At 44.7% G+C, this 24,422-nt stretch overlaps 1 protein-coding gene across 4 annotated transcripts in view; it reads left to right on the plus strand.

Moving 5' to 3' along the window:
* The window catches only part of cadm4 (cell adhesion molecule 4), a 148,150-nt gene extending 124,419 nt beyond the window's left edge, over positions 1 to 23,731 (plus strand). For 2 of the 4 annotated variants that reach the window (XM_041943364.1, XM_041943361.1), the window contains exons 3-9: positions 626 to 913; positions 4,272 to 4,433; positions 6,083 to 6,173; positions 10,764 to 10,936; positions 17,603 to 17,713; positions 20,481 to 20,609; positions 21,807 to 23,731. In XM_041943364.1, the coding sequence (XP_041799298.1) occupies positions 626 to 913; positions 4,272 to 4,433; positions 6,083 to 6,173; positions 10,764 to 10,936; positions 17,603 to 17,713; positions 20,481 to 20,609; positions 21,807 to 21,916 (1,064 nt within the window). In that variant the 3' untranslated portion in view covers positions 21,917 to 23,731. Of the gene's footprint in view, positions 1 to 625; positions 914 to 4,271; positions 4,434 to 6,082; positions 6,174 to 10,763; positions 10,937 to 17,602; positions 17,714 to 20,480; positions 20,610 to 21,580; positions 21,660 to 21,806 lie in introns of all 4 variants that reach the window. The other 2 variants (XM_041943363.1, XM_041943365.1) reach the window with 2 other exon arrangements.
* The last annotated feature ends 691 nt before the right edge of the window (positions 23,732 to 24,422 follow it).

Consider the following 24,422-nt stretch of genomic DNA (forward strand, 5'->3'; position numbering starts at 1 on the left):
TTATCTGGCTCGGCGTGCTTGGGTATAAATAGTCTGTCAACAACCAAACAGCTCGCCCTTGTGGAGAACCTGCAGCCAGTTGAACGTGAATTAGCGAGTTTGTGAGTGCAGTACAAAACCGCTCCCCGAGGTGCTCCTCATCTGAAAACTATTTCCAAGTAAAGCAAGCAAGAGCCTGCCAGTAAAATGTGTTTAAATAAGTTCTTTAATGTGGTCTTTGTGTGTGTGTGTGTGTATGAGGTGTATTTCAAGCAAGCAGAACACCATGACGAAAACAATTCTTAATGCTCTGTCTGTCTCTGCAGCATTAGAAAAAAAAATGAGTCAATTACTCTGACCCAGTGAAAAGGAATTTTTGTTTTCGCTTTCACTCTTTATTTATATGAAGTATAACATTAATACGGTGTTTAATATTTCTTTGAGCTCACCTCGTGCACAGATTGGGATTTTTCCACCAAGGACAGACGTACTCACCTTCCCTCTCCTTGTCCTTGCCACTCTTCCTGTCGCCTCTTCCCGCCATCCCACCTCCCACTTTGTCTTCCTCTCCCCGCTTCCCTCCTCCTCCACAACCCCACTCCATGCTGCCTCACTTTCGCCCCACCTCTCCTCCATCCACCTCCAGCCCTGAAGGACGACCGCTTCCAGATGGTGCTCTTCACGCCACGGCTCGTGCGCATCACGTTGACCAACGTCAGCGTGTGGGACGAGGGCGGCTACTTCTGCCAGCTCTACACGGACGCCACCCACCACCAGGTGGCGACGCTGTCTGTTTCGGTGCCCCCGGAGACGCCCACGGTGGAGGTGAAGCAGGAGGCCGTGGAGGGCGGCGAGGTGGAGCTCACCTGCGTGTCGCCGCGCAGCAAGCCGGCCGCCACCCTGCGCTGGATTCGTAACGGCAGGGAGATACCAGGTACGTGGACGTGGCTGATGGACGGTTGGATGAGATGGCGTTGTGTGGGTGAAGTAGGATGGGTGGACAACATCACAGAGAAGGATGGTGATCGATAGGTTGACAGAGGGAATGGCAGATGGATCAGCTGATGAGAGCAGGTTAAGATGGATGGATGCATAAACGGAGGGAGAAAATGAAGTTTTTGGCTGCAGGGCTGCCAAAATCTCTCCTCTCCTCATGTTTCCTTGTGTTCTTTGCAATATTTATAGGCGACGATCTAGTTTCGAATGATCAAACACACTTTTTAAGATGTGAACAGTAGTAACTTTTCTGTTTACGCTCCTTCTAAGAAGAGTCAGAGTTCACAGAAGGCGTGTATGTATCTCTGTGTGTTGATCTGCGCTGAGAAGACAGACATCAGCGGCAAGCAGGAGGCAGATTTTATTGCTTTTCTGTCTAATATGTTCACTAGTCAAATCCGCCCCTATCAAAACAGATACGCGTCTCCCCCACTCGACGCGTCTCTCTCTCCCTTTGCTCCCTCTTGAGAGTTTGAATTCAAATTTGTTTTCTTTTCGCATAATCTCACAAGTGCGCCCTTACATGAACGCACAGATGCTGCGTGCAGCCCAGACTCTCCACTCTTCTCCCTCCACCTCGCTCTCAAAACGCTCACAAAGCCACACTTTATAATTCACCGCCATCTAACTCCTTTGCTTCTGATGAATCCATGAGCCATCCGTCAGTCTGTTACCTTGATCTATCCTTCTTTCTAACTCGCTGCCTCCCTTGGCTTCTCTCAGTTAAAGGGGCCCTTCACTCAATAATACATCTAAGACCTATCTTTTCTATTGCCTTCATTCTATTTGACCCCAGAGGAATCTCTTTTTTTTCCCCCGCTCCGCCATCAAATCAGCGTTTGCGTGTATTCCTGTGTTTTAATTTGAATTCCTCAAAAACCTTGACAGCCATAACTCTCGCTCGTGGCTGTTTAGTTTATTCAATTTGTCTCCGGTTTTGCAGGCAACATTGTTTAAACGTACAAATCGCTGTCAAGTGCGTTACGTTATTGTGATTCATGAACTCTGGCGCCTTCAAATAGCTCACGCGGGCCAGATGAAATAATTTGAGATAATCTGGTGTCAACAGTTTGTGGGATTCACACTGAGCGATGCTTTGCCCTTTCAAACTTCATGTCAGCCGTCGTCTCTTTTACTCTATTTTTGTCTGACACTCGGCAGCTCTTTCTTTCATCCGCTCTCTTCCCTTTTTACTCTGTCAGAATGCGCCTGTCATTCCGTCATTCTGTCTCCACCCGCTCCGTCCTTCCCCTCTACTCCTTCTCTTTCTTTTCATATAAACTCCCTTCATTTCTTTTCTTTAAATTTCACTGGTGACAAAGACGTGACGATCCTCACCTTATTTTTATTATTGGCTGCCAATGACTTTGAGAGGGCCGGACTTTTTCGTCTCGTCTTGTTTGCTAGCATTTCTCTCTCCTCTTTCCTTTCACCTGCCTCCCTCTCCCTGTTTCCCCTCCTCTTTCTTTCTCTTCCCTGTTCTCCTCTCCTCCTGTTTTCTCTCCTCTTCTCCTGTTTCTCCTCTTGCTTCCTCCCTCCCTTCTTCTCTCTTCCTGTCTCCTCTCCTCTTGTTTTCTCCCCTCTCCTCTTTTCTCCTCTCAGTTCCTTCCCATTTCCTCTCTCCTCCTGTCCTCTTATCTCTTCTTTATTCCTGCCCTCTCCTGTTTCCACTCTCCTCCCCTTCTCCTTTCTTTGCCTGTCATGTTTTCTCCCGTCTTGTTTCCTCCCCTCTCTTCCTCTCTCCTCTCCTCTTGTTTCCTCCCATCTTCTCCTGTTTCCACTCCCCTCCCCTTGTCCTCTTTCATCACCTTTTGTCTTTTCTCCTCTTTCGTTCCCTCTCCTGCTCTGCTCTTATCTCTTCTTTATTCCTACCCTCTCCTCTTTTCTCTCAGTTCCTTCCTGTTTCTTCTCTCCTCCGGTCCTCTTATCTCTTCTTTTTGCCTCCCCTCTCCTTTTTCCACTCTCCTCCCCTTGTCCTCTTTCATCACCTTTTGTCTTTTCTCCTCTTTTGTTCCCTCTCCTCTCTCCTCCTCTGCTCCAATCTCTTCTTTATTCCTACCCTCTCCTCTTTTCTCTCAGTTCCTTCCTGTTTCCTCTCTCCTCCTGTCCTCTTATCTCTTCTTTTTTCTTCCCCTCTCGTGTTTCCACTCTCCTCCCCTTCTCCTCTTTTGTCACCTCTTGTCTTTTCTCCTCTTTCGCTTACTCTCCTCTCTCCTCCTCTGCTCTTATCTCTTCTTTATTCCTACCCTCTCCTGTTTCCACTCTCCTCCCCCCCTCCTGTTTTCTCTCATTTCCTCCCGTTTCCTCTCCTCTCCTCTCCTCCCTTCTGTTTTGGCCCAGAGTTAAATGAACTGTGACACTAAAGGTTAGAGGCAGATCCCAACAGATATGGGAAAGCACTCTTTAATTAAGACGCTATCGTCTCGCGGCTCCCTTATTCCTGCTCATCTGCAGCCGCCGCCGTCCTCTCTCACGCTTCGCTTGGGCCTGCTTTCATTTGCCGGCCGGCCATAATTGAAAAGTCAGCGCGATATAAGTAATATTGTTGTATTCTGCCTCAACAAGCACAAACTCCCAATACGTGACCATGTCACCCCGGTGTTCCTCCTCCCTTCTTCTGTCTCCCTTTCTCCTCTCCTCTCGCATCTTTTTCCCACTCTGCATCTGGCTTGGCACTCTTATCGTCCTCTTTCATGTCTGGGCCCTCTCTCTCTCTCTCCCTGTCTGTGAGTCCCTCTCTCCTTTGCCTTTCTTCTCTCACCCCGGTCCTTTGACTCCCCCTTCTCTCTCCATGTCTGGCTCAGTTAAAATCTCAGTTCGGTTATGCATATTCTCTCTTTTATCCTTCTCTCCCCTCCGTCTCTCTCTCTCTCTTTCTTTCTTTCACTCATGCACACATACACACACACACACACAAAATATTCAGTTGATTTACCATCTGCAAACAAACTGTTCTGCTGCTCATAATTACCATGAAATATAGATGCAAATTGCTTTCTCTTTTCTCCCTCTTATTCTGTCCTCCACCATCATGTCATCCTCCCCTCTACAGGTACCTGGTGCTGCTGAAAGGAGCTCATTCACCAGCCACTAACTTCAAACTCCTTCCTTTCAGTCTGCTGTGCTCTCCCTCTCCCTCCCTCCACTCTCCCTGTCTCTTTCCCTCTCCCACCATACGTGTGACGTCTCAGCATGGAAAAAGGAAGAGCGGCCACGTTCTGCTTGTTAACTTGCTCCTCAGCCACCCCACCTGTCCCTTTTCCTTCTGTGGTCTCATCCCCTCTGTCTCTCTCCAGGTGTGGTGTCCCAGCAGGACAACGGGAAGACGTTCAGCGTGTCCAGCACCATCCGGATCCCGGTAGAGAGGAAAGACAACGGGGCGGCGCTGAGCTGCGAGGCGATCCACCCAGCGCTGGGCGGGCAGAAGAGGATTCGACACTACCGCCTGGATGTGTATTGTAAGTTCCTTCTTCAGGCAGCGTGTTGCACTTTATATCAAAGCATTTTCTATCCATCTTGGAAACAAATGAAGTAACATAATGTTCATCGCCAAATATTTCAAAAATACAAATTATTCCATCTGTATTGCTGTCACTTAAGTTGTTACTTCAGTACTATTTATTATAGAGTTTTGCTTTAATGCCAGCCATAATTTTGTCAGGGTAGCGGCCTCATTTTTCAAATGGTGGATATCTCATTTTAGAATGAAGCTCATTTATATAACAGTCCCGGATTTTAACAGAGCTGCCCCGTATGAGACCTGCTCTCATTAAAACCTAATACATACAAATCTTGTCACGCAGGGAGCTGGCAGATACAGGCCTGCGGCCAGGTTAGGGGCCTGTAGTTTGAGGAGCTAACCAGCATTGGCTGAGAAAACCTGGGTCACATTAGTATGTGCAATGATCCCAGTCCTGTGCTGGGATTGATGTACCTTTGCTGGCCTATTTGCACAAGTTGGTGCGCTCTGAAATCTTTGCACATTCTGCACATGTCCGTTCCAGGCAGACGAAAGTAAACAGCAAAAATACTGCAGGAGGTTTAGATTTATAATTGGCTTAAGTCTAATATTCACTCAGGGCAATGAGCTCAGACAGAAGCATATTTTTATTTTAAGATGAATTCTCAGTATTTTCACAAATCTGTAGATGGTTCAGTGGGATTAATCTCGAAAATGTCAGACAGCTATAATCTATATCCATTAATCATTGAATATCTATGAAATGCAAATCCATTTTTTGCTTCTAATCCTATCAGACAAGTTAAGTTTGCTCCTACTGCTGTAGTTCTGTCCTTTGTTTTTTGATGTGTGGGAAAACAAAACTGACACTTTCTTACAATCCAGTATGATTGATATTTGATAATGATATTAATATGTATTATCTTGTTTGCAAATCCTTATTTTTTTAATTCAGAAAAACAAAATAAAGTCAGAGACACATCAAAAAGTACATGCAATTATTTTTCTGCACCAGTGTGACTGTTTCTTCTTATTTAGCTTAAGTCAACCAATATTTAGTTACTCCATTTGTTCTCAAATTAATATTCCTGATCGTTCAACATGATTCCTATCCCACAATATATCAACAATTTTAGATAATCAAACACTCCAGAAGCATTTATAGAACATTATTATCATTATTATTAGCAACATTATTGAGTACTTGTGCGTCAGTATTCGGGACACTTCATTTGCCACATGTATACTAATGTTTGTTAATGGATCAGAATGATTCATGTTGAACAGTTTTGTCAATCTGTGTGCTGGAGGAACACAACTGGTAATAATGACCAACTGTCAGCCTGGATTTGGCTTCCTATTGTTCTGTGACTGAAGTAAGTGCTGCACGGCAGCTGCCGGAGCGGTGGGCTGCTTATGATAACAGGTGTCTCGACCGTAGGATTGTCGGCTGGTTGCCTAGGAAACAGATGTTAAAGACCCTTCCTCCTCTTTCTCACTTTTCCCTTGTTCCTCCTGTTTTTTCCCTCGCTGTGTCTCTCTCTTATCCCTGATTTTTTTTGTGCCCTCTACGATTGTTGCTCCATTTTAATCTTTTTTTTTTCTGTTGTGCCTCTCTTGTCCCCAACTCTTTCTCTCTCCCCACAGTCGCACCCACAGTGAGAATCGTTCCTCCTTCTGGCATATTGCGAGAGGGCGACTCGCTCAGCCTCACCTGCTCCGTCACTGGGAACCCTCTGTAAGTCTGTGTGTGGGTGTGTGTGTGCATGTGTGTTGCTGCCATCCGCCTTCAGTAAATGCTATCTGTGCCCCTGTTTTACATGTGACATAATGACACAAGTCAGTGGATGCTGCACTATCATTGATCATTGCGGTAAAGGTAGCAATGAAAAACCTCTAAAATGTGAATGCTGGGCATGATTGCTTTTTTATTTGCAATCATAGTTTAAAGAGATAGACTGACTTCATAAAGTTGTTGGAAAAATAAACTGAATCATATGTGCTTCACCTGCCACAAGATATGAAACCAGGACATTTACCAGCTGGCACAAAGTGCTGCTTGTGAGGCCTTTTTTGGGCTGTCACAGCAGTGTGTTTATGCATTTTCTCTCATTCCATTATGAATTCCTGACAAAATATTCAGAAGGTATAAAAGGTTTGTCTCAACAAAGCGTTTGCGCTTGAAAAGCCGCAATGAGTCTTGACAAATCGGCTTAAGGATACACAGAAAGCGTTTGATTGACGACAACATGCAGGAGGTTGCCAAGTTCAACGACAACCTCCTTACAAACACAAAATTTCATAAAATGGTAATATGGGGCAGCAAGTATACACATTACAACTGTTTGGGGAAATTGTTTTGAGCCGTTATGAGAATGACATGTAGGTCGTAACATTACCAAATAGCGGGTAGCTGCAGGTAGCAGCTCCGAGCATACAGGGCTCTACTTTCATTCTAGCAGTCTATTTGGAGGGTAAAATTGCTGGCGACTTAACACAAGTTCACTTCACACATTCGGTCAAAGCACTGCTTTTTAAAGTCTAGAATAAGAGATCATGTCTTGGAATGATTGCAACAGTTGGAGCCAAAGGTCTTCATCGCTGTGACCGCAGACTGTAGAGAGTAGTGTTAGTTAAACTGATGAGGTTGATAAATATCTGTTTTTTTATGGATTGTCTTAGAGCAATTTTCAAAAACAATGGAAAAATGAGACAAGAATACTAATAATAGTGCAAAGAAACTGCCGCAGGTTAGTTTGGATGATGAGTCTAAACACACAGATGAACACACAGACACAGAGCTGTGCTACCAAACGGTTGTTTGCCTGAAGTTTGATTTATGGGCTATAGAGATGAATCAGATAGGTGATCTGTGACAAAGACAGCTTCACTATATATGCTGTTTATTTTCAAAGTAATTACTATCCATCTTGCACAAAAACAAACCTTCTCCTTCTGAACAGCTATTGTGGAAATGTCCTTGAGTAACCTCCACCTGCTCCAGTGGAGCTTTTCACTGGCCGCAGCAGAAAACAGTGGTTTTCCTGGACGGCTACCAAATGTGTGTGAATAAAGCAGGGCACCACTGAAAGGAGAGCATGTGCGTTTTATCAGCCCTCAATACAGGTTCCAAAAAAAAAAAGAAAAACGGGTGAGAGCTTCTCCCCTAAGTACCTTAAAATAGCCAGCTGCAAGAGATCCTACCCCTTTTTAATATGTGTTGTTGAAAGAACACCAAGTTGACCTCTTTCTGTTTAATTACTAACCCACATAATTCCAGGGTTCCTTCTTGGAAACTTCCAGTAATTATCAAGTACCTCTAATCTCCACCAACTTCAATACATTCCCTATAATCACTGCAAGATCTCTTATTTTTTTTTTTTTTTTTTTTTCTAGGAACGGTCCTTAGAAAAGAACAGCTACTTCCTATCAGCTCCTCTGTCGGAAATTCTTAGGAAATAGACTATCAAAATTGAGTACGACCACATGCTGTCTTCCACAAATGATGCAGGCTCCCTTTGGGCCAATCAATCCCAAATGCATCATCTGGTGAACTATAATTGAAGTTAAACCGAGGGTGTCTAATGTATCACATGGAAAATTACAATATTAACACCGTCATCAAACAAATCAGGATATTTTTGTAATCAAATAGTGCCAAAGGCGCATTGTGCTTCTAAGTTTGATCAAAAGTTAGAGTTGCACAGCATCTGTGATATCATCTGACATTTAATGTTTCACAGACAGATGAAAACCATCTGATCCATATTTTATTGCATGAAGGGCAGAGGGAAAAGAGCTTTAGAGGGAGGCAGAGAGGTTACTGGATGCGTGTAAAAGTACTCTAGAAATTGAGTGCAACATATCATAAACTTGAATGTGACTCTGTGTGTAAGGGTAGAGCTTCGAAACCCAATCAGCAGTCAACACTTTTAAGAGCCAGCTTTGAAACAAAGCCTTTTTCTACTGTGTTCTCAGCCCTTTGTGCACTTTCCAGAAGGGTATTGGGTCCTAAGCTCTTAAACCCTCCCCTGGATGGTCCGTCTGTCTGTGGGCATCAAGTCCACTAAAGCTCCTCAGCAAAGCTTCATGCAGCCAAAGTGTGTGCATGCATGTGTGTGTTTGTGGGTGTGATGACTTAAGTGAAATCCCACAGTGAGGACTGGCTGAGGAGCGTATTGGCTATAGCCCCACTAAAGCTTTGTAATGGCTGATTGGAGACGCTGTGTGTGTGTGTGTGTGTGTGTGTGTGTATGTGTGTGTGTGTGTCTGTGCGTGTGTGTGTGTGTGTGTGTGTGTGTTTGTTTTTGTGTGGTGCATGCATGCATGTGTGACAGTAAGAGATGGGACAGCAGGTCTCCCTGGACTCTGACCCTCATCTCACGCTGGACTGCACGTACGCACACATACACACACACACCCACACACGCACACACATTACAGTCCCCTTGTTGCCCTCACACTCTCCATTCCTGGTCCTGTTAACTGCCTGTTAAGTATTAATAACCAATTATATGCCACTTCCTTTAGGTGCAGGGCCACACTCATTGTTTGTCTGTTATTGGAACCAGAGATGGAGATGAAGTTTTGTCATTTTGCTTAATTGCCTGCGTATTTGTGTGTTCGCATTTGAAGGAATGACTTCAAGTGTGTGTGTGTGTGTGTGTGTGTGTGTGTGTGTGTGTGGGTGGGTGGGTGTTGCGTGCCTGCGTGCGTGCATCTGTATGTGTGTGTTAGCACGAGAGGAACAGCAGGAGATTCTGTGCACGTTCAGTGTGTGTAGGATAAGTGAGAGTGTGTGTGTGACTAAGCAAAAAAGAGGTTTAATTAGACATCCTGAGGGATTAGAACCCAGATGAGTCAGGATTGTAATCTGGCCAGGGTGGCATGAGCCATGACACTCAGCCAGACGCACACACACATATACACACACACATTTTTGTTCGCCAGGATGTCTCTGTAATCCTCGCACCTCCTGTCTGCTCTGCTTGCCCGTCTTTCATGACCAATTCATTTTGCCTGCCTGCTCCTTCCCTTCATCTCCCACTACACCGTCTCTTCCTCTCTCTGTCTTTCCTCCACCTGCAGTAACACTTTTTCTCTCCCTGTCTTTCCTCTTACGTTTTCTTTTCCTCCGCCCTGCACATCTGACACCCTATTTCTCTCTCATCTGCCCTCCTTTCCCTCCTGCCAGCTCTTTCACACGATCGCGCCCTCTGACCATCCGTCTCCTCATTATTTGTCGAGATGCAGCCCTCTGTTGCCATTGGCTCGATTCTCCAAGCCACTTTCATACTTTATACTCATGTCATCGTCCCCCTGTGGGCTTCTTTACCCTCCTTCTTCACCTCTCCTTTATAGCATCCCCCAGTGCCTGTGCTTTGATCCCTTGTCTCTTTCCACTTGCTCATTTTTAATACCCTTTAGCACTTTTACTAGATGTTTTTTTACTAAATGTTTTAACACTAGCAGCTCACTAGCGGCATTAGAGAGGTAGCTGTGTGCTTATCAGTGCTGGGCAAGTCACTTACTACTCTGTTGAAAAAGTAATAACATCACTGTGCTGAATGTAGGCTTACCGGTGCCTGACATTAGCAGCTGCATGTAACATGTGCACATAGAAAGAGACAAAACATGTCAACAGGACAACTTTGGAGTAAATGGTAGTCCTGCTTCTCCTCTCTTGGTGGATAGATAATCTGATATCAACCCTCCGTCAAACTCCCAACAAGGTGGTGAACCAGCTGACCACCAAATCGTCAAAGTACAAACGCTACTGTAATAAATTACAGTGAAGTATTGTATTATATGTAATTATATGTGTAAAACTGCAATCTAGCTGTATTTGAATAGCGTAGTAGAGGCTGCTGTTGCAGGGTTTGTTGTAGTGTTATGTTTGGCTGTTTGTATAAATGAGTGTGCATGCATGTAGGAGGGGATGTGAAGCTGACTGAGGGCCAGCTTTTTGAAGTTGGATTTTTTAATATTTTGGCTGCAAGTAACAGTTATTTCAATTATCAATTAAAATCTATTGATTTTTTTTTTCTGTTAATGAAGAAGTCATCATAGAATGTCAGAAAATAGTAAGACATAGGTACATTTCCCAGAGCAAAAGGTGACATCCTGCGAACAGAAGATATTCAGTTTCCTGTGTTAGACAAGCAGTAAATCCTCACATTTGAGAAGCTGGAACTTGGCTTCTTTCTTTGATAAACCACTTCAACAATTAATCAGTGATCACAAATCTTCCTCTGGACGAGTCGTTTAATGGACATATCATTTCAGCACCATTCGAACCCTGCATCTCTCTCTGTCTCCTTCCCGTCAGGCCCAGGAACATTCAGTGGTCCAAGATTAACGACACCTTACCCGAGAGGGCGGAGATATCCGGCCCCACCTTTCAGATTTCCCGTCTCAGCCAATCGCACAACGGGACGTACTTGTGCCAGGCCCAGAACAACTACGGACGCGCTGCTGATCATTACACCCTGTTGGTGTATGGTGAGTAACCGTGGCGACAAGTTTGTGATGCGCTGCAAGTTCTTAGAGTTTCCACAAGTGCTTGAAAAGTTTGCTCCATCAATTCTTTTTCTCTATTGTTTTCATTTCCAGTCCATGTGTCCCAGGCAATCGTTAACAGTTCTGAATTATTCTGTGTTCAATGGATCTTTTGTTTGTTACATTTCTTGTTCATGTGTTTTGATTTTTTTTTTTTCTTTTTGAGAAATCTCTTTAAATGTATCAATCCCTTTATCTTCCCAGTATCTCTGGAGTCTGGCTATTCTGGCACTGGGTAATAGAGCCATTAAATCGTGACGCTTGTCTCATCTGTCTTTCAGCTTTATTTGTTTTCCTGATTTTGTACACAGCAGGAAACCTTTGCTAAACCTCCTGCACAATTGATTCCACAGAGATATTGATTCCACAGGAAGACGTAGGCTACCATGCTCAGATACTAGTCACCAGCATCATTATTCAGGCTATATCTTGTAAAGAACCAATTTATCATGTCCCCTGTAACCCAATCCTCTCTTCAAGGAATTCAGAGTAACTTACATCTTCAGATGCAATAAATAAAGATTCAAGACGTTGTGACAACTAAATAAATCTCACAATGCGAGCAGGCACGTAGGAGAGAAAGACGACAGATGTTAGCACACAATGCGGAGTATTAACCTAAAGCCGGATCTGTTGAAACTCTGGGTTTTACATGGTAACATTTGCCAAGAAACAACAGCGGAGCATCTGTTGCATTTAAAATTCAGGCGGATCAACTTTGCTTGTTGCTCGAGCAGAGGTTTCAGAGGGGGAGCGAGATGTGGGTAAGGGACTTTTGTTGTCGGGTTTCACAAGTTTTCCGAGATGTTGCACCTAGATTCGCCGTTGGTTGCTAAATTCTTAATGAAGGTTGACCCAGATAAACTGCACGCCGTGGCTCAAAGAGGATGACGGTGGAGCTCGCAACATCACATGAACATCTTGTGTCACCGTAAAGTTATTTTTTCGGGAAAATGTGACAAATTGGCAAACTTTCTGTCTGAGTGTGGAGCACAAAAACAAGGTTTTGATGCGCATTAATGCTGTGCAATCCACACATGAAACAAGGTAGTAAACTTGCAGTCAAAAGGACAAAATTGGAATTGTGTCGTTTTAATGGGACACCAGCAAAGTTAAAACGCAAAGCTAGCTCATCATTAGAGGCGTCTACGGTTTCAGATCCAGTAGTTTTGTGGTTTGGCCTAATTACATGCACACTACTGTCACTCAGTTTGGTTGCCCTTTTGATGTACACCCCACCCCTCCTATCCCCTGCCGGCTGCTCCCGTCATTGCACCCAAGCACCTGATTTGGAGATCAGAAGCGGAGGAGCGGGTGGAGGGAATAGAGACATGATATCTTATGTAACGTTTTTGTTTTGCTTTTTTCATCTATCCAGCACACAAACACTCCGTCTCTCCCACACGCGTACACACTCGCAATCAACAATCGCGCACTCTTGTACAAGCATGCCTGGCATCAAACGGCACGCATAATGGCAGCTTTCCACAGGCATCAGGGTGGCAACGGTGGCAAGATGAAAGGTGACATCCCCACCCACTTCCCTCCCTCTCTGTGTCTCTCGCTCTCTCTCTCTCTCTATCCTAGAAGGTTAGACATGTCGAGCTTTGATGTGCGTTGCCACCTCTGTAGAAAAATGCTCTGTTTTTCTCCCTCCTCCTCCTCAGCTTCCTCCCTCACCATTTTTTCAGCTGCGTTCCTCATTTGTTTAACTCTGTGCCATTTCGTCTCTCCTACATTTCATCATGTGTCTTATTTATTTCATGCCGTTGCTCTGTGCTGGTCATTAATTTGATTTAGCCTGCTTATTTTTTTTTTCCTTATCTGCTCTTATTGTGTAAAAAGGGTGCATTTAAAGTAAGGAATCTTGCCTCCACCAAAATCCATAAAAGACCAGAAATCCACATAACCAACGAAAGCCAAGCTTCAGCTCCTCTGCTCTGCACCACGGATTTCCACAATCAGCTTCTTAAATCCTACCACTGTAGCCCCACATCAGTGGTGGTTTGCTGTACTTCAAAAAATATGTTCTCGCCCACTGGGCAGATTGTTTCAACCTTTATCTCAAAGAGCTCAGAGTTGTTGATTCAGCCATCATATTAATCTGCAGACGGCTGAAAGTCACTCTTGATTTTCCTGCATGTCACAGCTAATAATCTGGCGTTAATTCTTTTTCAGAAAAGTGTCAGACTTCTTGCATTCAGGCTATAATGTTCCCAGTGATATGTGCGTCTTTGTAAATGAATAAAAATAAATAAATAAACCACCGTGGATTATGTGGCATTAGTGAACTGCTGCATTCTGATGATTAAACAAGTTCACCAGTCGATATTGGAAAGAAATATGATCGCACTCTGTTAAATATGTTGAGATGACTCATAACACTTCGCTCCAGCACCCACATTGTTATAGTAGGTGTCAAATAGTGAATATCTCATTTTGAAACAAAGCTCTTCACTTATTCCTTTTCCTGCGCCTCACTTTTTCACTCTCTGTGAGCTTATTTCTTGTTTCTGTCGGAGCTCATTCAAGCCATTCTCTCTCTCTCTCCACTCCTCTGTTTTTCCTCTCCCTCTTCCCCGTTCCTTTCCTCGACATCCTTCCTTTCGTTTTCGTGTGCCCGCTGTTCTCGCCTCTTTCACACCACCTGTCCACTTCCTCTCTCCACTCCTACAACCTTTCAACTGTTTTTCACCTTGCCACCAGTTTGCCCTCCGTTCTTGGTTCAGCTGCAGTTCAGTCTCTTTACTGAAAGGGGGCCGAGGTGTCTGAGAATATAGCGAAGCAAATGTGGCTAAGTGAGGAGCTGGGAAGGGACAGATGGAGGGAGGAAGGAAGGGAGAGGGGAAGTGATGGAGGGATGAAAAGGGAAAGGCGAAGGACGATGGAGGTCAGATGCAGGTTAGCATTCAGTCCCACAGCCTGTCAGATAAACGGAGTGTCAGTTTAGTTGGCTCCGAGCCTTTCCTGAGGGAATCCCAGAGTGCACTTGGGGGAGGAATGGGGGCAAGGAGGGAGCACTGGAGGATCTTGTAAAAGATGAGTCAGCAGAAAAGAAACCATTTCATTGCAGGTGCAGGAAAGCTCTCCTTCTCATTTCATGTCAACCGTCCCTCTGTGAGAGTTATCTGCCATCAGGGTCCGTACACTGGGTACAAACTCAGGCAAAAGTGGCTGCCAATTTGTCGCAGGTTTTTCAGGCCCTGCCACTTTATGAAGGGAGACGGGCTTAATGCTGGCGAAGGAGAACAGAGAGCGAGAGGTGGAAAATTCTCCGGGGAGGCCGTGGCAAAGACGTGATGCACTGAGGCTGAGCTTTATTTGACTGGTCACACTTGTGTGTAGCTCTGTGTGTCTGTGTGTGTGTCTGTGTGTGTGTATGTGCGTGTGTGTGTGCTCTGATGTGTTTATGATGCAGATAAAGAGAGTGAGATATTTCTCATTATTGTAAATGTAAGTGTGTGCACCACTTAATAGGATGAAATTAACTTTCTGCAACTTTCTGAAAGTCACTAATGATGTAAATGTGAGAAATGGTTTTCAATGAATCACACAGCACACACACACACACACACAGACACACAGAGAGAGAGAATCTGCACCTATGTTGGTTGTTTCATCTCTGTGCCACCATTGTTGAGGAGAAAATGAATTTTTTTTTATGTGTGTGTATAGGTGAAGGTGCACGTGAATGTGTGTGCACGTGACTGGGAGGAGAATGTTGTAGATTGTCTGGTGAAAGCCCGGAGGGCTCCCTTATGTAATTGGACTGAGCTGCTGCACTCAGATGAATCGCCAAGCCAATAAAACCCATTAGAATTGAATTGCATGAGAGATTGTGGGAGATGGAGAGAGAAAGCAAGAGAGAGGGTGAGGTAGAGATGGGGAGATAAGAATTGTTAGTTTGCAAATACGTAATGCGTGCATGTATGTGTCTGTGTGTGTGTCTATGTGTGTGTGTATTTCTGCAAAACAAGGCAGGAAGTGAGCAAGGGGGAGAATAGATAGACTAATGGATTTACAGAAAGATTCGTAGAAAAACAGAAGGGAGTGATAGAAAGATGGAAGGATGGGTACACAGTGAGGGATACTAGGTGACCAGGGATTAGTCTGTCTCTCCTCGGCTGTTGTAATGAGCCGTCAGGATAATTGGAATGAAAAACCTAGACCTCAATTTAATGAAGTGAGACTTTCAAAAAACACAGAATGAGAATTAAAGTGGAAAAGGTTGGGGGCGAGTGGCAGAGGAAGCCAGACAGAGAAAATGCAGCGTCAATTTTGTTTGAAAAACGAATTGTCTCCACTACTGTTTTCCTCCACACATGACAACGCAGCTATCCTGATGTCTGAGTATGTTTTAAATGAGTCTCCAGCCAATCAGTGTTGGCCTACATGGCCTCAGCAGTGGCCTTCTGACCAATAACCAACATTCTATGCACTGATTGACAGCTGGAGCCACCGCTGCTCTGGGCAAGGCCCTTATAATCAGGAACACTGAACATGAAAGAGGAGCAGGGCTCATCCAAAATGGTGGCGCAGTATCCTCAGGCGCACTTCTGCGAGAAGGAGATACGAGGAGAAACGTCATTATCGCAAGTGCCACCACATCCGTCCCTGGAAATAACATGGGCTGTGTGCCTGATTGGCAGCCATATAGTGTTAATGAATAACAATATGATGTGGGGGGGGGGGCTATCGGCCAAGAGAACGACAGCTGTATGGCATTCTCCTTAATTAAGTTGAAGAGAGGCAGTGAGGGAACGCAGTCACAGAGGAATGAAACCGGAGACGCAACCGAATTAAGCAAAGTGAAGGAGGGAGGGTGCAAATGAGGGGAAGAGAGTTTGGTTGAAGTCGAGCAAAGAAAAAGAAGTGAGAGATGTTGGTAGCATGATAAAAAAAAAGTTGGAAATGGTTAGAAAGAACTATTTTTATGTTGTCTGTGATAGTCAAGAGAAATTCATCAGCGTCCAGTTAATTAGCGCAGCGACCCCGGCCATTAATCCTCAGGCTCAAGTGACAACCACACACACACACACACACACACACACACACACGCAACATACATGCACTCATACAGGAGAGCAGCAACACACACACCGAGATAATTGTAGGGTAATTTCTCTTTCTCTCTGTCTGGTCCAGGCTTCCTTCCCTTTTTCTCTCGCTTTACTTCACAGAAAACTCAAACACAAAGTACACTCCGCATCATGTACATATATTTACAGAGAGAAGAAGGCCGTGCTTGGCTTGAAGAAAGAAAAAAAAAACACAGGACGGGGGAGGTATAGTGCTGACATAAGAAGAGTGCAAAAAGAGATTGATGATCTCAGGGCCAGTGGGAGAAAGGGAGAGAAGAGACAGAGGAATACTTACCAATAAATTACTCCTGAGCAGAAAGGGCAGTGTGTGTGTGTGTGTGTGTGTGTGTGTGTGTGTGTTTGCATTCATATGTGTGTGTGTGTACTGTATGTTCCTGTATGACTTTGTGGGTGTATGTGTGTGTGCATGGCTCATTAATCATTTGTGTGTAAGTGTGCGTGAGCATGTGGAATGTGTATGTGCATGCACCAGCCTGCATGTATTTCAAAACAAGGTGTGATTGTGTGTGTGTGTGTGTGTGTGTGTCTACACGTTTGTGTGTGTGTGTGTGTCCTGAGACTTTGAGTACAGACTAGCGCGCACCTTGCGTTTTCATACCGATTGTTTGATGAAATGGCATGTTATTCACTCCTAAAGTGCTGATGCGCACACACAGGCACACACATTCACACCCACTCCTTCATCTCCCTTTTAGTTCTTGTCAGCCATTATTTTTGTCTTTACCAGCAATATGAACTTGTCTCTTTCTACCTCTCTACCTACCATTGTGTCTCAGCCATTGATTCGGAGAATGTGTCAAGATCCAAGCTATTGTTCGGCATTGAATGAGACAGTCCCTGCATGGCACTTTTCCATTGGGAATGCATCTGTCACAGACAATGTCTCTGTCTCCCCTGCCATTGTACCATAGAAAATGTGTCAGTGATAGAGAATGTGTTCCTATATATTCCAATTGCTTCGTAGATGAATGTCAATCTGCCAGGTGTAATTCTCTTCAGCCCCTGCTTTAAAGCATGTCTTTCCCATTGTAAATGTCTCCTTTAACCCCCCAGCATAGAGGCCTGCCAAGGAATGTCATTTGTCCTTGTCTTTATCTCTTGTCAGGGGTCGAGATCGATTCTATTTCGCACACACAGTCAATTTGGGAAAATAATTAGCAACATTTGTCTCTGGTATCGAAATGGCATCGGCCTCAATTGCTGATCAGCATGTTTGAAATAAGTCTTTTCCTCCAGTCCTTTTATTTTCTTCTCCTCCTCAAAACTCGTCGGAAGAGGCGCGCCGTCTTGGAGACTGCCGTCCAATGATTAAAGAGCGGGATGCTGAGGGGGAGCAGCCAAGAAGCTCAATTAATATTCAACAATAATAAAGCATGTGTTGTGTTTTATGGGCAGTAGTGACTTTGCTATAAAACCCTGCAAAGCCTTGGTTGAAATGTCACTGCATGTTGTAGATAATAGCATTTGTGTATGTGTGTGTGTCATCCCATTCCCTGTCTGTCTGTAGACAATGTGTCAATCACTACCACGGTCCCTCCCACTCCTACCACCCAACCAATCACCTCCCATCCCGCCACCCCAACCCTCCTAACACCCAGCTTCGCTCCGGACGCAAAAGGTAACACACACGCACTTTATTACTCTGCCTCTGCTACCCTCCATCCCTCTCCTCGTCCTTCCCTGCTCTCCTTTGGTGTCTTTCACTCCCCTGCTCAGTTGACGACTCTCAGGTGTCCCACACCACCACACACACACATACACACACACACACACACACACCATTTTCCTGCTGCAGCCTTCCTTTGCCCTGCATCAACATGGGCGTACGTGCCTGCAGATGCTCGGATGGTGCACCATCTACCCACTCTCTCCCTCTTTCTTATCACTGACTGTTTGATGCTCCCCACACACACATTGCCCAGTCAGCACTTTGTGTGTGTGTCTGGGGTGGGTCTCTTGGTGTTTGGTGGGTACTGTTGATGAATCTGCGTTAAGAGTTTAAGGAACTGGCAACACACCCAGCTTTTAGCTGACTGACGCCGGCCTCCGGAGGGACGGTGGAGGACGCTACACAAACATTTTTATCTGCGTACACACACATTCACGAACACACGCTTACGCAGAGAAAGAGGGAGCGTGAGAGAGAGAAATAAAGATCAGGGATCCAGGTGGTTGTCTAATCGTATTCTCCCAGATGAATGCTACACAGCAGGAGAAAGAAAGGCTGATTGGTATAACTCTGCTACCCCGAGTGTGTGTGTTTGTGTGTGTGTGGGTGTGTGTGTAAAACCACTCACTCTTTCAGTAGCTTCCCTTTCTTTTCATCTACAGCGTCTATTCATCTCATACATACACTTAAACAAACATATGCTCACTGGCATCTCTTCTCCTCCTTTCTTTCCATACCTTCGGCTGCTCTCTGTCTCCTCTCCTCTGTTACTTATAAAGAGAGATGAATGGAAGGGAGCGGGAGCGTCCCTCTTGTCCCTCTGCTGTTGCTGCTGCTGCTGCTGCTGCTGCTGCTGCTGCCGTCTGTAGCAGGGAGATGTGGTTCACCTGCTGGGCATGTATGGAGATGTCATAAAGAGTCATAGGAAAAGCCACGGCCTGAACAGTTAGTCGATGGCGATGCATCATCTGATGGTGTCCTCGGTGAAACAACGCACTTTTTAATACTGTCAGTCATTTCCTGTGGAGTTTGGGCTGCGGTGGATGACAAACAGGGTGGCGTGAGGTAAAGGTGTAGCACTTAAGTCCTTGCTTTTTCATCTCCTGTGAAATATTGCCTGCTCGATCCTATCGCATTTGAATCCCACATGCCCTGCGTGCCTTTAGGTGCACTGATATTCGTTTTATCGTGCGCACATGCCTTGCAACACTTGATCATACACAAAGGCGGGAATGTGATGCACTTTGTCACAGTGCTAAATGAGACACTTGTCCAACATATACACGCACCGGAGTGCATCATCTTTTTCTTCAGCTGTCAATCCCTGCTCCTCTTCTTCTCCTTCACCTCCGCCATCACTCTGTTTCTCTCCTGATCCCTATGTGTTAGCACTGTATTAATGATTCATGTTTTAATTCCGCTCTGTCAAGGTCCAAGAGCTGCATCAATAACTCCATGTCCTTGCCTCCTATTGGCCACACCGGCTCTTACACTACACCCCCACAGCCCCATCAAAAAAAAAAAAAAAAAAAAAGATTTTGTTATCGTCAGCGACTCAGACTCTGTCTCGGTCTTTAAGTCCAGACTAGAAGAGCTGCACAAAAGCAGCACAAATTACCTTAATTTGTACTTTACCAACCATGTCTTTCTCTTCCTCAACATCACCTCACTCTGTGCTGTCAGACAGTTTTTTCTGTTGAATCTGTACACAGACACACGTTTGGTCTTAAATTTGCTTTATCTAATCATTAATCTGCTGATAATGTTCTCAATTAATCGATTAATTTACCAGAGCTCGCAGGCGATGTCTTCTGATTGGTTGATTTGTCTGATCCATACCCAAATTATTCCATTGAAAGAGAGAAAAAAATCATTTGCAATGCTGGAACTCAGTGGATATTTAGCATTTTTGCTTGATAAATGACTCAAACAATTAATCAATTAGAATTATCATCATTTATTTTTTTCTGTCAGCAGTATATCTGCTTGCTTTACTAATCATTTCAACTCTAAGCGACGCTTCCTTTCATGATTCCCCTGTTTTTGTTTGAGTTGCAGTCCTTTTACTTTAAAGCTGTGTAAAGTTGGTAAAAGGTGAGGCTGACATGAATAATTTCTCTACCGCTGCAATTTTCTACTAGAAAATGTCACAGAGTTTAACTTGCCTTTTTTTTTTATCTTTTTATCTCTCTTCACTCATCTGGTGGTGAAGTGTTTGATTTCATTCCTTAGGACTGCACCACTCCGGGTGTAAACACACTCAAAGTCCCCCCCCCCCCCCCCCCCCCCCCCCCCCCCCATTCAAAATGCATCGTGGTCTTGACAGGTGCTCGGCTGAAATGGGTTTTTAGAGGCTGACATACTTATTTCTTTATTCACTCTCCTCATTTCTACACCTTTTTCCCACCCATTCTGACTGTCTGGCGTTCTGTGCAGTGGGGGGGTGATGAAAGGTGATAATGGAAGTTGGGTGGAAGATATTGACTTCTCTTTGCTCCTGTCTCGCTCCCTGTGCTCTCCCCCACGCTGGCGCTTTAATGTGCTCTCTTTCTCTCACTTTTGTACCTTTTTTCCCCCTTTATCTCTCCTGCTTTCATTTTTGATCCATCTCTCCCTTTGTCTTTGTTTCTTTGCCTGCCCTTTTCTCTCCATATTTCCCTTTATGTGCCTCGCACTCCACCCGCGCACACTGTTTATCTCTTTTGTTCTTTCTCAGATCCCGGTGCAGTGGTAGAGACTCACAGTGCAGTACCGTACGCGGTGATAGGTGGCGTTCTGGCACTGCTGGTTTTCACCGTCATCTGCGTCCTCATCGTCACCATCTGGTGCTCCGTCCGACAGAAAGGTAACACATGCACACACACACACCAAGTGACACAAAAGTTTCGCTCATGAGCAATGGGACACATTTTAGAGTGTTTTATCACATTTTTCACAGGCACGTTTTCTCATTTCTCTGCCATAATGGCGTAACATGCTGTGAAAATATCATTGCAGGCCAGTTAACAACCTCATTCTTTAAAATAATCTTTTAAACTGAGGTGTAAACTTGTTGCCGCAAAGCAGACAGGATGGGATGCTCCTCTCCAGGCGGGCACTGTCCATGATGGACGACCTTGGCCAGGATAGCGGAAGAGACAGGGTGGGGTGGGAAATGTAGGTGTGGTCCCCATGTTTTATGACTATATGTTAGTGTATCAAGGCTCATCTATTAAAAGCAGCCTTCCTTCGTTCCCTATCTTTTTAAGTGCCCCCGTGCTGGCAGCCCTCGACTGTGCGCCACAGCTGCCAAGAAATGATCCGGGAACTGGAGCAGTAACCAACCATTACTTACCCTATGGCTAGACAAGCTGTCAGTCAACACTCAGTATAGCTTGACCGCCAATCAGCACAGAGACAGGACCATTACAACCAAACTATGTTGAGACAGGGCCATTAGGACTTTGTCGTCAGCCCGCTGAGACTGTCAGCATGCCAGTCAACCTCTGTGGTAAGGAGAATGAGAGTGTCACTCACCCCTGGAGTGAAGAGACACTCAAGCAGGAAGATGACTTGAGCAGTTCCTGCTCTCTGTAACCTGTATTGCACCGAATCATTAATCATACAGACCCGAGGGGTGTTAAAATGTGTTTAATGGGTTTTCAGGGTGACGCAAACGTGCCATTGTTCTCTTGCGCCTAACCGTCCCTCCACTCTTCTCTGCCAATCTCTCCTCCCTCCCTGTCTTTTATTCTCTATTATCTTCTCCGCCTATCCCTCCTCTTCTTGCTCTTCTATTCACACATCCATCCCCTCACCTCTAATTTGTGCCGGTAGGCTCGTACCGTACCCGAGAGCCTATTCTTGCTTGGTATTGACCTAACAATCAGTTAACTAATGAATTAATCAGTCACAGGTATGGTACTCAATAATATTAGGGCTGAGTGGTTTGACAATGCTGCATGGCGCCGCAATGATCATGACGCTTTGCCACCTAACCTTCCCCCTCCAATCTCCCTCTTGCTCTCTCTCTCTCTCTCTCTCTCTCTCTCTTTTCCCTCAGGTTCCTATCTTACCCATGAGGCCAGTGGGTTGGATGAACATGGTGAGGTGCAGGAGGCTTTCCTCAATGGGAACGACGCCAGCCAGGGCAAGAAGGAGTACCTACTGTAGCCCTTCTCCTTCCCTATCCCCCTCTCTTCTGACCTCATCCCTCTATCTCTTCCCCTCCCTATCTCCCACCTTATATACAGTATACACACACACGCGCACACACACACACACACACACACAAACACACACATACTTCTATACAATGCGCCATAACGGGCGGCCTTCTGAAAACGACTGTATACAGATACTGCACACAGCCAATCCATCCCGCTCCATTCCACTCCATATCCTCCCCCAACACCGTAGACAGACTGAGAAAAAGAGAGCCTATTGACCCACCAGCCATTAACGACTGTGCCATATACTATAAGTCGGAGAAACTGGGGGGAAATGGAGAGAGCGAGAGACGCGGGGAGGAGAGGGTGATGTAGACAAAAACGAAATGATGCCATAATTATTTTGATCGAGAAGGAAGCGGGGAACACAAAGAAAACAGGCACTCTGCCCGTGCAGCCGCCAAAGTGGAAGGGGAATTAGAGGCAGATGATTGCTATAATTCCATGCCTGGAGAAAACCATCCATTTCACAAAGCTCAATCTTTAACTGGCGGAGACAGTGGGCACAGTGTGTGAGGAGGGAGGGGGGAGCTGAGGAGGTGGGGGTAGTTGACCAGGAGCTATTGAGCGTTAGGTGCAGGAAAATTGAAATTTTTAAAATTGCCAAAGCATCTTGCCTACTGAGCGCATCTCATATATAATTTCTTAACAACACTGGAGTGCGTAAGCCCAGAGTCCCGCGAAAGACTTCATGAGCAAACTGACTGTCCTGTTTTGGTATCCCTGTTGGGTGGCCTGCCAATAATTTGTGGAAAAAAGGGGAAAGGTGGTTCTCCTTCCTTTTCAGTTACACTCCATCTCCTCCTTCCTCTCCGTTCACCTGTTACATCCTCTCCCCCTCTCCCTTATATCTCTCTTTCTCTCTGTCTGTCCCCTTCTATCGCTCCTCCTTTGTTGGCTCCTAATAATGAAAGGATTAGTGTTGGGCTGCGTTCCCAACAAAGAAGAAATGAATATGACTTGCTAAGGCATAAAAGGAAAGCGTAATTATTTTAGAATGTCATTAAGAGGATAAAAAGGGTTACAAGTCTTAATAAGGAGGGCACGGGGAGTGATAGCAAAAGGAGTGAATGAGAAAAAACGGATGGATATTTTTTCTCTGAATGCTACCACACATATGCAGATACATGCACACATTCATACGTACAGTAAACATGTTGACAGAACAAGTATACATATCTCTGAATTCCTTATTTGTATAAAAAAAGAAGAGCAACATAAATTAAAGGAAACTTTTAAGAAATGAGAAAACAGTTTACTATTGAAACGCATTATGAAGCAACTATACTAACACAGAATATTAGCCTATAGAGGTGCAAAGCCGAACAAACTACTGTCCAGTGATCTTTAAAGAAAATCAAGAAAAGAAAAAAAAAAAGATTCATTTGTCTTTATGAGAAACCAGAGGTCTTATTGATTTTTTATTAATTATTATTATTATTTGAACAATTATGATTGTTGTTAATGTTATTATTATTGCCGTTGTTATTATTATAATTGTAAATGTTAAATAAATGTACACTTCCCATGGTTTGTTTTTGGTTCTACTGTAGAGAAATTGCTGTCTTTTTTCACCCTTACCTTTCCTCTCTTTCCCAGTCTTTCTCTCTCTTCGTCTCCTGTGCCTAGTCGTCTCTTCTCCTGTCTTTCACTCTTGTTTATTTTAGAGTCCATGTGTCATTGTTGATATATAGCTAACTATTTCTTTATAGGGGAAAGATACAAAGCACGACAAAATAAAAAAAGAATCCAAAAATAACTTGTGGGATCAGGCTGGTTTTTGGGTGTGTTTACTGTGTAATTAGCAGGTGCTGTTTTTGAAATCCTGCGGAAAGAGAACAGGAGATGGAGCATATGATTAGATCAATGGGGAATAGTGGAGTTATAGGTGGGAAGATAAAGATGAAGGCGATGGAGCCGCTTATAACTGGCAGCTCATTCAGAATAAATAGAATAAACAAAACAGACAGTTCTGTGGCGCTGCTAATGAATCATAAGAACAGATAGCGGGGAAGAAAGGGTGACAGGAGGGTTGAGTCAGATGCACGCAGAAAAATATGACTCTGCCATTAACTTCTACGCAATCAATACCCGATTCTGTCGAGAAGCACTCAACATGTCCATCTGTGCGCAGGGCTAGATTTGAGAGCCGCCGGAGGTCGCTGGGTGATAGATCAATGTGTTTCTCTTCCATCGATGGCAAGGCTCCACGGTCGCCTGTCATAAAGACAGATTGTCAAACGGCAATCAAAGTAATGGACTTGCCAGGCGCGACCAGCATGAGTTGACACTCCGGCCAACAAACAACTCACACGGGCACGCACACACATACAAGTCGACCCCAGACGTCTTCAGTTTATGATGAAGAAAAGGTAGCGCGAGTAGCTGCTGCTATCAGACCCACCGTGGTCGATGAGTAATAAAGCTGAGAATATTGTCCCCTTATACTG

This window comes from Chelmon rostratus, chromosome 8, assembly GCF_017976325.1.
Source record: "Chelmon rostratus isolate fCheRos1 chromosome 8, fCheRos1.pri, whole genome shotgun sequence".
In the NCBI taxonomy this organism is placed as follows: Eukaryota; Metazoa; Chordata; class Actinopteri; order Chaetodontiformes; family Chaetodontidae; genus Chelmon; species Chelmon rostratus.